The 13,500-nt window shown below is 38.3% G+C and overlaps 1 protein-coding gene across 4 annotated transcripts in view; it reads left to right on the forward strand.

Annotated features, from left to right (window-relative positions):
- Positions 1–13,500, forward strand: part of Slc7a9 (solute carrier family 7 member 9) — a 34,810-nt gene that overhangs the window by 9,957 nt on the left and 11,353 nt on the right. For all 4 annotated transcript variants that reach the window (XM_046448146.2, XM_046448145.2, XM_046448147.2 and 1 more), the window contains exons 10-11: positions 5,910–6,006; positions 6,922–7,071. In XM_046448146.2, the coding sequence (XP_046304102.1) occupies positions 5,910–6,006; positions 6,922–7,071 (247 nt within the window). The remainder of the gene's footprint in view (positions 1–5,909; positions 6,007–6,921; positions 7,072–13,500) is intronic.

Consider the following 13,500-nt stretch of genomic DNA (forward strand, 5'->3'; position numbering starts at 1 on the left):
CTCTAGTTTCATCCATTTACCAGCAAATGCCATTATTTCATTCTTCTTTATGGCTGAGTAATATTCCATTGTGTGTATGTGTGTGTGTGCACGCACACACACACATACACCACATTTTCTTTATCCGTTCATCCACTGAAGAATACCTAGATTGTTTCCATAGTTTGGCTATTGTGCAACTCAGCTATTTTGGTCAACCTGTAAGGTGTTCTAATTCTAGAACACTCCCATCACCCAAAAAATTTCCTTCATGCTTAATTACAGTTACTCTTTACTTCAACCTCCATCCCTAAACAGATATGCTGTCTCTGTAACCTTGCTTTTTCTAGACAGTTCATCTAAATGCTACCATTTGCAGCTGACTTCTTTTAGGAACAAAATGTTTCTGAGGTTCATTCATCTTGTAGTGTGTATCAGTTCATTCCTTTTAATTGTTGAATACTATTCTATTATATGGATTCACCATCTGATGAACATTTGAATAACTAGTTTTGACTGTTATGCAGTGCTGCTGTGTGGTTTTTTAAAAAAATTTTTTAGTTGTAGATGGACTCAATATCTTTTTTTATTTTTTATTTTTAAAATTTTTATTAGTTATTGATGAACCTTTATCATTTATTTGTTTATATGTTGTGCTGAGAATCGAACCCAGTGCCTCACACATGTTAGGCAAGTGCTCTACAACTTATCCACAACCACAGCACTGTATGTGTTTTTATATGGAGAAATATTTTCATTTCTCTCTGATAAGCTACTAGGAATAGAATTGCTTGGTCACAATCTAACTTTATGATTAACTTTAGTTCTGGTTAAAACGTAGATGTTTATTTAAAGCCGTGGAGCTGCCAGGTGCAGTTGAATTAAATTTTCACTATATAATGTTGTATTTGAGATGGAAAAATAAAGCCACTTTTGTTTTGAAGGCATTGACATGGTAGGCTTGGGTGTAGCTCAGTGACAGAGCGCTTGCTTAGCATATACAGACCTGGAGTTCAATCTCCAGAAAAATAAACCAACCAACCACCCAGCCAGTATGGTACATTAATATTTAATAAGACTTGGTTTATTTTCTTAGTAGTTTACAAAATTATGCTTAACCACTTCTATTATGCTTATTAGAATATTTAATTACAAAGCAAGTACAAGAAAATAAAACACAAGATGTATTTTACCCTTGTATAATCAATACTTCTTCATAAATTATGACTTTCGAAGAAACTGCCAAACTTTTTTCTAAGTGGTTGTTTCATTTAAATTTGTACAAGCCATGCATAAGGGTCCCCCCCCCCTCCGCAGCCTTCACCAACACCTGGTCTTACCCTCCACCCCCACCCCCACCCCCCAGCGATGGGGATGCAGCCTAGAGCCTTGTACACACTGGGGAAGTGCTCTGCCATGGACTGCACCCACACCCCAGCCTTTTTTTTTTTCCTGCAGTACTGTGATTCCAACTCAGGATCTCACACGTGCTAGGCAAGTGCTCTACCACTGAGCTACAACCCCAATTCCCCACTCCCCCTATGTTTTTTTTGAGCATACAAAGAGTAGGATTTATTCAAGTGAGAAGAGACAGAACTCCCGCAGGGCAAGAGGGGACCTAATAGGGGTTGCTCCCATCCTTTTTTATTTTTTGAGACAGTGTCACTAAGTTGCTGAGGCTGGCCTTGAACTTTCGGTCCTCCTGCCTTAGTCTTCCAGGTACCTGGGATTACAGGTCTGTGCCACTCTGCTCTGCATAAATGGGTATGTTTACATCCATGGATTCAACCAACCATAGATCAAATACATTCAGAAAAAAAAATGAGTCTGTACCAAGCATACATAGACTTTTGTCATTATTCCACAGACATATGGTACAGCACCTATTTACACAGCATTGACGCTGTGTTAAGGCATTACAGAGATGACTCACAGCAGATGAGAGGATTATACAGACGATGTGCAAGCAATACAATTGATGTAAGACACCTGAGCATCTGGGCATTTGGTATCCACAGGAGTCCTGGAACCAATCCCCCAAGGATCCAGAGGGATGACCATGTATAGTTTTTTTTTGTGGGGGGAATGGGAAGTGGGGTCTAGGCTGGCCTTGAACTCCTGGGCTGAAGAGATCCTCCCATCTTCACCTCCCAAGTAGTGGGGCTACAGGTGTGTGCCACCCACCTAGTTGTATATAATTTTTATGGAAAAAAATCTAAGCATTTCCCACAATGGCTTTTTTTTAGTCAACTTTTTAGCTGCTATGACCAAAAGACCTGAGAAGAACAATTTTAAGAGAAAAAGTTTATTTGGGGGCTCACTGTCTCACAGTTCTCAGTCTATAGATGGCTGACTCTATTCCTTGGGGCTCAAGGTTTGGCAGAGGAAAAGAGCTCATGGCACCAGGAGCAGCTCAGCTCACAAAACATATACCCCAAGGGCAGGCCCCCAATGGCCCACCTCCTCCAGCCACACCCTGCCTGCCTACAGTCAACACTCATCAATCCCTACTGGGGATTAACACACTGATTGGGTTAAGGCTCTCATAACCCAATCATTTACCTCTAAACTCTCTCACATTGTGTCACCATGAGCTTTTGAGGGACACCTGTATCTAAACCATAACAGGCTTGAATTTTTATCTCCCACAGGTGAACTTTCCTTCTGCCTTCCAAGATTGTTTAAAGTGCTTGTCTGGGTTTCCCCCTAGCACTCTACTCTAGCTCTTTGATCAGTGTGGAAGGTAGTTCAAGGTGAGGCCTGTCTCACTTTCTTTTTCAAACATTTACCTGTCATCCCAATATTACTTATTGCCTCTCTCCCTTATTGGTTACAATTGCCTCTATTATCATTCCCATGTGTTCCTGGTTCACTCAGTCTGATAGGTCCTTTTTTGTGCTATTGTTGTATTTATGAGAACATCTTATAGCTTTGCAATGTAGAATCTGGTAGGTCTAGGACCACATCAGACTTCTCCTTGCCTGGTCAGCATTCCAGGGGCCCTCATGCTTTCTGTCCAGGTGCATTGTGATTGTGTGGCTTGATATATTCATTTGTGGAGAACTAAACATTTTAAAGAGTGAATGTGCAGCATTGTCTGGTCTCCTTTCCTGTCAACTCCTTCCTGTTTCCATTGCCTTTTTCTGGGAATCAACCAGGAAAAAAACCATGCTGGCATCATCTCACAGTTCAAGTGACTGTTTCTAAACGGATGGGTCTTTTTGGTCTTTGTATTCCTGACAACTAATTCCACAGCCTCCTAGTCTCAGTTTGTAGTCTATGCTCTCAGTTCCTCAAAAGTTTTAGAGCTTGTTTTGTGGGTCACTGAAAAGTCTGTTAGCTGGGTGCAGTGGCTCAGGAGGGTGAGGCCGGAGGATCTCGAGTCCAAAGCCAGCTTCAGCAAATTAATGATACCTGTTTCAAAATAAAATACAAAAAAGGACTGTGGATGTGGCTCAGTGGTTAAGTTCAATCCCTGATTAAAAAAAAAAAAAAAGTGTGTTTGCTATGGTCTTGAAACTAGCATTTCTAAAACTGTCTCTAGATTTTTATATCAAGTCTGCAACTTGTACTGTTCTAGCTGCCCACTTTAACAGAGGCTTTGCCACGATTTCCCTGTTTCAGGGGCATCTGGTTTTTATGTCATCCTTCTTACTACTTCTTGGTAGACTGTTCTTTTTTTCCCCCCGAAGAAACTATCAGTTTAAAGCCTTCAACTCTATTTTGTCTGCTATTGCTGCATCAGCTATCCTGAGGCTATTTTTGGTAATGTCCCATCTTTTCTATCACCAACCTTTCAGTGTCATTGGGCTTTTTGAAAAAATCCAACCAGAATGTTTACAATTCAAATGATTGCTGATGCAACTGAATGAATTTATAACATATTGCTGTCTTCTTAGCTTTAAAATAATCTCATTGAGTTGTGATAGCTATCAAATTTCTTTAGTCCCATTTTTCTTCTGATGTGACAGTTATACTAGTCTTCTAATGATCACCCCAAAATAGAACCTGAGTGTCTAGAACAGTAGCAGTATGCCAGTTCTCTTCCCTCTCTCAGGGCTCACTCTTCATATTGTCTAGTACATCAGCTGTATCTTATTAGCCCACACTTCCAAAAGACGTTTGTCAATACAAAAAGAAAAAAGAAAAACTAGCCCAATATTTATCTACAGACCAACATATTTTCCTTAACATTGCTTCTTAAAATTGACTGCCTCTAAGTTGTTTGTTTTTCCCTAGACTCTAATAGAGGACTGGAGAGGAAATGTCTCACTGCTTATCTAAAACTGCATTTATTCATCACGTCTTGAATGCTAGTTTAGCTACATAGAATTCAAATATGAAAATCTGTTTCCTTCATCATTTTGAAAATATTCGCACCATGTACACCATTCTGTAGTTAGTCTCTTAAATTCAGGAGCTCTTAAGACTTTGATCTCTTTCCACTATAACACATCTGGGTAGGTATGCTTTGTCTTGTGTGAGACTAGGTTCAGTTGGGGACTCAGTGTTTGTGTGTGTGTACTACAGATTGAACCCAGGGTGCTCCTCCAGTGAGCCACATCCCCAACCCTTTTTATTTGTTTTTATTGGTTCTTTTTAGTTATACATGACAGTAGAATTCATTTTGATATAATTGCCCAAGCATGGCCAATTTTTGAGACAGGGTCTCACTAAATTGCTCAGGCTGGACTTGAACTTACGATTCACCTCCTACAGGCTCCCAAGTAGCTGGGATTTCAGGCATGTACCTCTGTGCCTAGCTATGTTTCAATTTTATAAAAATTCTCTGCTTTTTGAATGTGCCTTTTACCACTCAGTGTCTGAGCTTTTTGGTGTCTTCTTCTCACTTTTCCATCTATACTTTCATCTCTCTGTGCTTGGTGTGTACATCTAACTTACAACTTATTTTTTCACTGTATCTAATTGAATTGTTAATTATGATAACTCTCTTTAACAATTCTGTTCAGCTTTCCCCCATTTTCTTTATTTAGTCTTTTAAATATAGTCTTTCAGGTTACTGAACTATCAGTTTTGGGGAGAACTGAGTGCACTTTGTGCCTGCTAAAACTGAGTGCACTTTGTGCCTGCTAATTCACCCTTAAATTTTTTTTTGTACTAGGGATTGAACCCAGGAGCACTCAACCACTGAGCCACATCCCCAACCCCTTTGATATTTTATTTAGAGCCAGGGTCTTGCTGAGTTGCTTAGGGCTTCACTAAGTTAGTGAGGCTGTTTTCTTTGAACTTGTGATCCTCCTGCCTCAGCCTCCCACGGTGCTGGGATTACAGGCATTCACCACCATGCCGGGCTAATTCACCCTTAATTTTTTTTTTTTTTTTTTTTACTAGGGTCGAACCCAGGGGCACTCAACCACTGAGCCACATCCCCAACCCCTTTTATATTTTATTTAGAGCCAGGGTCTTGCTGAGTTGCTTAGGGCTTCACTAAGTTAGTGAGGCTGGCTTTGAACTTGTGATCCTCCTGCCTCAGCCTCCCACGGTGCTGGCATTACAGGCATCAACCACCAGGCCGGGCTAATTCACCCTTAATTTGCTCGACTTTTTAGAATATAGGACTTCCAGTGGCTTGACTTTTGCAAGCACAAGGCACTTCTGTGTTTGCCTCTGTCTAGTGCCCCAGGCACTGGGGTTCACTGGCCCTGGACTAGTTTTTACACATTCGTTGCATAACTTTCGGGACTCAGAGTAGGCACCTCCTCCTAAAAGGGCCTCCCCAACTATCCCTGCCTTGGTGACTCCACTGTCCCAGGATGCAGTCCTCACAGGCATATTTGGCTACCTTAATTACTCCTCCCAAACTCAATCCCCTCCAGAGAACAGACTTATCACTCAGTTCCCTTCTCTCTGGTCTCATTAGTGAAACTCAGGACACTTGCTTAGTGACTGCCATATGCTTGTTCTTTCAGGCTCATATACGTTGCAGGCCGGGAAGGCCACATGCTTAAAGTGCTCTCCTACATCAGTGTCAGGCGCCTCACTCCTGCCCCCGCCATCATCTTTTACGTAAGTATGAATCCTGCCAGGACACCAGCTCCCCTAAAGGGAGAAGGGTCCTCAATTCAGGTGGTGAAGTCAACCTGCTACTGCTAAACTCCATGGTTTTTAAATGATACATTCCCTTAGTACTTGACATAAAACACACACACACACACACACACACACCGAAGACAATTTAATTTACCAACTTCTCCCTTTTCTGAATTTATCTGTGAAAGACATTGAACCTTCCAAGCTTGTACCTTCCCTACTTCTTACATGCATGTGCATTTGTCTGTTCTGGGTCCCTAGTAACAAGCTTGATAAAAGCCCAGACACTTACAGGGTTTAACAGATAATCATCTCTCACTATGTTCTACTAGTGAGAAAATTTCTTGGAAGTTATGAGGTCGTTGGCATCTTCCAATTGGAGTTTCTTGTGTTGTGCAACTATTCTGGGCACCCAGAAACCACTCATATCCCTGGTTCAGGGACAGACCACTCTCCACAGCTCCAGAGAACCCTCTTCTTCACCACCATGCTCAATCAGAAGATGGGAAACAGGCCCAGATACGGGGCCAGGGCCAGGCAACTGATGCCATCAAGATCAGACCTGAGTTTCATAGTCCAGGAGGCTCTGGCTCATGAAGAAAACTCTCTGGTAATTGAGTCCATGATTATGAAGCCAGAACAATGCACACATATAATTTTTCTGGTTTGTCCCTATCTTAAAATCACCTCTTCGAAGACTCAAAAATTGTTCAGTTCTTCCTCTCAGGCTTCAAAGAGAACAGCTATGGTAGCCATAGTCAAGGTTACCTGGGAAGGTTCTTTCATGTTATAAATTTTATGCATAGGAAGAACTGTTTCTTCAGTCTTTTGTGAAGTGATAAGAGTAATGTTTTTATGTACTAATGACCTAAGAATTTATTCTTCTTTTAGGGTATTATAGCGACAATTTATATCATCCCTGGCGATATAAACTCCTTAGTCAACTATTTCAGTTTTGCTGCATGGCTGTTTTATGGGCTGACGATTTTAGGACTCATTGTGATGAGGTTCACAAAAAAAGACCTGGAAAGGCCTATCAAGGTAAGTTTAATGCATGAATGTCATAAACATTCTTAAAATTAATTAGAGGCAACTACTGCAAGTGCTAGAGCAATCTTTCTCTTTCCAACCTGACTCTACTCTGTTTTTAAGTATTATATTTTAGAGGGGAGTTCACTCCTTACTTCATTTCATATGATAATTTATGATTCAATTAGCTACTTGTATCATCCATTTTATTAACCTGTTATTAATAACTGTAACCAATCTCTCTAACCATAGCAACAAGTCAGTTCTAATAGTCCCAGTGTCTCTCATGCATACACTTAAAAATAATTTTTTTTTTTTTTGGTACCAGGGATTGAACTCAGGGGCACTTGACCACTAGGCCACATCCCCAGCCCTGTTTTGTATTTTTATTTAGAGACAGTTGCTTAGTGCCTTGCTTTTGCTGAGGCTGGCTTTGAACTTGTGATCCTCCTGCCTCAACCTCCCAAGCCACTGGAATTAAAAGTGTGCACCACCACACCCTGCCTCTTGCATACACTTTTCATATAATGATAGGGATTTCTGGACTCTGGTCCGGGGTCTGTTCTTGTCCACCTTCATAATATGCTTTTCCATCCTCTTGATAGCTGGTGTGCCTATAAACCATGAGAGGAAGTAGAGTTTACTTTGTTTTGCTATTTAATTTTTATGGTAACAGATACAACCTGCCTGGAGCCTGGCAGCTCCACCTCATTCAGCTCACCTAGGCTGTGACATCAGGGTGGCAAGATAGATTTTTAATCCGCACAAAACCCTTCATAAAAATAGTCAGAGCCACTGGAATAGCAGAGGCTGTAGCCAACATCTTCAACATAAATGAGGAAATGAAGCATTGCCACTCACCTCACCCTGGATGGAAGCACTATGAGCCCCACCCAGAGGGCTCACAGGTGGGATTCCCAGTAGGAAGATTCAAGAACCAACAGTGGAGGTTAGAGAACAGAGCTGTAATGTCCTCAGCCTGCCAGGATCCTAGCAGCTCCCCACAACACCTTCCTTCCAGAAGGACAGAAGCACCCCCTGAACCACTGAAGATGACAGGAACAGCTGCTAGGAACCGAAACCACACCGAGCATGGAAGAACCTCAGGTCCCAGGAGGCGGGTCTGGGATACATGCCTTCCACCTGGCTGAGGCTGCATACACAGCCCATGTTGTGTCAGGCTTCAAAACAATTTCAGAAAGTGAAATAATTTCAGAAATAAAGAGCAAGCAAGAAGGAACATGAGGGCAAAGGATCATGCCAGCAAAAAGAGGACCTGAAGAAGAAAATGAAAAATTCCAAACAGAAATAAAGAGGATTTGAGAGAAAATAAGGAGACAGAAACAAGGAAGTTCTGATACATGTATAATTGGAGTCCCTGAAGAAAAGAATGAAATTAACCAGAATTCTAAAAACTAATTTCAAAACTATTTCCTGTGGTGGAAAGGTTGGTTGAAGGACAGGCGCAACCATTCAACCAATGTAGTAAAAGGATACAACATGATTAGGAAGTATAAACTAGAATAGGAAACAAAAATATATTCTGATATAATTATGGAGCTTTAAAAAATACTTTGGGCATCCATTCTCCCCTTCTTGTCCCCACTGCCATCCCTAATTTACTTATAAAGGAAAAAATAATAATACCAACATTAACACTTGGTGCCAGAAGACTCTGGAGCAGTATATTTAAGATTCTTATGGGGCATGGTAGCTCAGGCCTGTAATACCAGCAACTCAGGAGGATCACAAGTTCAACACCAGCCTCAGCAACTTAGCAAGGCCCATAATAACCTAGTAAGACCCTGTCTCAAAATTTAAAAAACAAAAAGGCAGGGACGGGGACACTGGGGATGTAACTCAGTGGTAAAGCACCTCCGTTTCAAACCGCAGTAACCCCCCCAAAATCCAAGATTTCATATCCAGCCAAAATGACCTTGAAGAATATAATTACCAGTATAAAATGATTCAAGGAATGCATTATTACATGAGCCCTCCTGAGGAATCACCCAGAGAATGAACTTCTGTAACCAGAAAGTCATTGGCATAAGGTAAATGTATTTAACTACAGAACTGAGGCTAGAGGATGAAAGGTAAAGGTGAAAGAACAGTATATCAATATTATGCAACAAAAATGAAAATGTAGAAAATAACGTGAAGTATATACCGATTAAGAAAAGCATGCCAGGGCTGGGGTTGTGGCTGAGTGGCAGAGTGCTTGCCTCACATATGTGAGGCACTGCGTTCGAGTCTTATCACCGCATATAAATAAATAGCATCAACAACTAAAAAAAAAAATTAAAACAGAAAGAAAAGTATGCCAGGCAAGCTGCCAATTAAGGATACCATTTTAAATTAGAGGCTGAGGGAAAGAAAATAATTCCTAGCTTATGTAACTATTGCCCATTCTAGATAATACCCCAAAGAGATAGAAACACACTAATAACAGGCAACTTGAAAACACCTCCTTTGGTCCAAGACAGATCCAGACACATCACTAGTAAAAGTGATTGAAGACTTAAAAACAACAACAAGGTAAGGTAGATCTTACAGATTGATATTTAACTCTGAAACCCAACAACAGCAAACACATCTTTTCAAATTCACATATAGGAACAGGTCTGAATACTGTCAATCTTTATAAAAACATAAAGAAAACCTTGATGGTAAAAAAAAATCATGCAAACTATATTCTTCATCTATAATGCAACACAACAAAAAATAGGACAAATGACACTTTTGAGTCCAAGAGGAAATAGGAAATAATGAAAATGAGACAATCTATAGACACAACTTGGAGCCTTGAGAACATTTCCTTGCCTTAAGTATTAATATCAATAAAAGTAAAAGAAATGAAAACCAGGCAACTCAAAAAAAAAAAAAAACAAGAGAAAGAGAGTAGAAGGAATTAATAAATATGAAAAGAACTTGAAGTGTTAAAAAGAGAAAAACAAATGAGTGACTAAGCACACTGGCTTTCTGAAAGTTTTCATTTTTTTTTTCAATTCTCTAGTACAAATTAATACTGGGATTATCTGAATTTTAGAATTTCCCTGTGATTCTAATTCTGTTGAGATCAGTTTTAGTAAACCATACGTTCCTAGAAAATTGTCCATTTCATTTGGTGTTCAAATTAATTTGTATAGAATTGTCCAAAGTAGTTCTCAGCATATTTAAGAAAAATAACTTCCTGTGTTCTGGAGACTGTTTTCCCATTTTCATTTCTTACTTTTGTTTTGTAGTTTCTCCCCATTTAAGGTTTTTTATTTATTTTTTAATATATTTTTAAAGAGTATTTTTTTATATGTACATTTATTTTATTTATTTTTATGTGGTGCTAAGGATTGAACCCAGGGCCTTATACATGCGAGGCAAGTACTCTACCGCTGAGCCACAGTCCCAGCCCCCATTTAAGGTTTTTTAAAAATTGGTTTTCAATTTTTTATATACTATAACATTGATATCAAGCCTTACAACGACAGTACAAACTAGGAAAAATTACTGTACAATCTCACTTATGAATAGTGATATAAAATCTTTATAGTAACTAGCAGAATCCAGCTACATTAAAAATATATTATGAGTAAGTCCATAATCAAAATGATCAAAATCTATTAGTTAAAGCTGAATTCATGGATGGCTATGATTCATCACACTAGCATATTCATGAGAGAAATCCCTATGATCACCAGAGATGCAAAAAATAAAATCTAACACACATTAATGATAAAAACACAAACAGGAATTTGATCTTAATAATATGTACTCTCCATTTCATATGTGTATGCATGTGCGCATGCACACGTACAAAGGGCAAAAAGCTATTTATTTGACATGGTAACACTAGAGAGATTCTTGCTAAAGTTAAGAACAAGAATGACTTCTTTTTCTACCATCATTAACATTGTTTTAAAGATATTAGCAGGGTGATCAGAAGAAAACAATTTGCATTTTAAGAACTAGAAAAGTCTTTGAAAAGAATCTAAAACTGTCCTTTTAAAGATAATATAATTGGGGGCTGAGGCTGTGGCTCAGTGGTAGAGTGCTTGCCTAGCATATTTGAGACACTGGGTTCAATTCTCAGCACCACATATAAGTAAATGAATAAAATAAAGGTCCATACATCTAAAATTTTTTTTAAAAGTAAATAAAGACAATATAATTGTATATCTGGAAGACTTGAAAGGATCAAAGAAAAAACTAAAAGAAAATTTAGTTTGTAAGATATAAAGTTAACACACTAGGGGCTGAGGATGCAGTTCACTGTAAAGCACTTGCCTAGCATATGAGGCCCTAGGTTCAATCCCAGCATTGCCCCCCCCCCAAAAAAAGGAACAAAATAAAATAAGCACGATGAAATCTATAACTTTTATGCAAATTAGAGCCAATGTAAAGATTTTAGCCAATTTTAGGAAACACCCCCTCCTCTCAAACAGAACCACAAAACACAAAACCACTCATTGACTTTGCAGGACGTTAGACCTGTAGATGGAAAACTGCATAATACTCCTGAAAGACTTCAAAGGAAATTTGGACAAATGGAAATTCATACATATTCTTGGACAGGAAAATTCAGTATCATAAAGATGTCAGTGTTCCCTAAATTAATTCAGACATTTAAATACAGCTGCAAAAGATAAAAAATAAAAATAAATAAACAAATAAATACAATTGCAATAGAAATGTCATGTATTTTTTTTTCTGGAGATATATAAGTTAATTCCTAAGTTCATACTGAAGGACAAACAAGCAAGAATTATAGGAAAACATTGAAACAAGAGAATGCTATTAAATATTTAAATATTATGGTGCTGTTGCATGAAAACAAATTTCTTTATAAATTTATAAATGTTTAAAACTTTCCCATGACTCAAAATCCAGATAATAAGGGGGGGGGAAATGATAAATAGAACTCTAATAAAGTAAAAATTCATGTCTTTAAAAAAGAAACATGTACATAAGAAAATATTTGCAAATAATATTACACACACACACACAACACCACACACACACATACACACACGGCTAATATCATTAACATATAGAGTTCCTAAATACAGAGATGAAAAATATCAGCATATGAAAGAAAAATGGACAAAAGATACAAAAAAGAACAGTTCAAAGAGGAAAAAAATGCAATGACAAAAATATAAACAAAGAAAAAAAATCCCAATAAAGCTCAACTTGGCTTCTAATAAGAGAATGCATGCCAAAATTGAATGAGATACCATTTATTGCCTAGTAGATGGGCAGAAATCCCAAAGTCTGACTCCATTGGAGGAAGCATGCGGAATAGCCCTCTCATACATTGCTAGCAGAATACAAATAGCATAGCCACCATTGAGGGAAATCTGGCAATCTCTAGCAAAATAATATGACCCAGCCATCTCGTTTTGAAATGATCTATCCCCAAATGAAACTGGCAGAAATATGAAATACAAAGTGATTTATCATAGCATTGTTAACAGCAAAAGGTTCAACACAACCCAAATGTCCATGACTAGAAGACCAGTTGAATGAACTATGGTATAGCCACAAAGTAGAGTAGTAGTATGCAACAGTAAAAGATGAATGATTACAAAACTTATGTATTTACTAGGGCATTACCCCTGCAATATACTGAAAGAAAAACGCAAGCTGCAAAACTGTCTATTATGCAAGTTGCTATCTTTTATGTAAGAGCAGTGGAAGATGAACATGCATATGTATGTTTGTGCATATGTTTATTCTCAAGAAGAAACGATGGAAGAATAAAGTGATATCAAGAAAAGTTAAAAAAAATAGTAATATTAATAAACAAAAATGGATGGGGCTAGGGTTGTGGCTCAGTGGTAGAGTGCTCACCTAGTATGCATGAGGCACTGGGTTCGATCCTCACACCACATAAATATAAAGATATTGTGTCCGCCTAAAATTAAAAAAATATATAAAAAAATGGAATCTAAAAAGGAAAAAATGAATCCCTAAAAACTGAAAACAAATGAAGATAAATAACAAGTAGGTGACATAACCAAATAGAGAAAATAATTACTAGAATTGCTATTAAAATATTAAATAATTACTAGAATTGTACAAACTACAATTTAACATAACCAAACAGCTGATGAAGTCCTTCACTGTAGATAATTAAGATAATAAAGGGAATAAATCTTCCTTTGGGCTATGTTTTTGGTTAAAAAAGAAATGCAAAAAAAAAATCCCTTTTTATTTTTAATACTGGGGATTGAACCCAGGAGCACTTGACCACTGAGCCACATTCCCAGCCCTTTTTTATATTTTACTTAGAGACAGGGTCTTGCTAAGTTGCTAAGGCTGGCTTTGAACTTGAGATCATCCTGCTTCAGCTTCCCTAGTCACTGGGATTATAGGCATGTGCCAATGTGCTGGGTTTACAAAGAAAAATTCTTAAGCTTCTTAGCTCTACTTATAATATTGGTATAG

The sequence above is a fragment of the Marmota monax genome, unplaced genomic scaffold (genome assembly GCF_021218885.2).
Source record: "Marmota monax isolate L192 unplaced genomic scaffold, Marmota_monax_Labrador192_F-V1.1 WCK01_AAM20220418_F8-fsc00101, whole genome shotgun sequence".
Lineage (NCBI taxonomy): Eukaryota > Metazoa > Chordata > Mammalia > Rodentia > Sciuridae > Marmota > Marmota monax.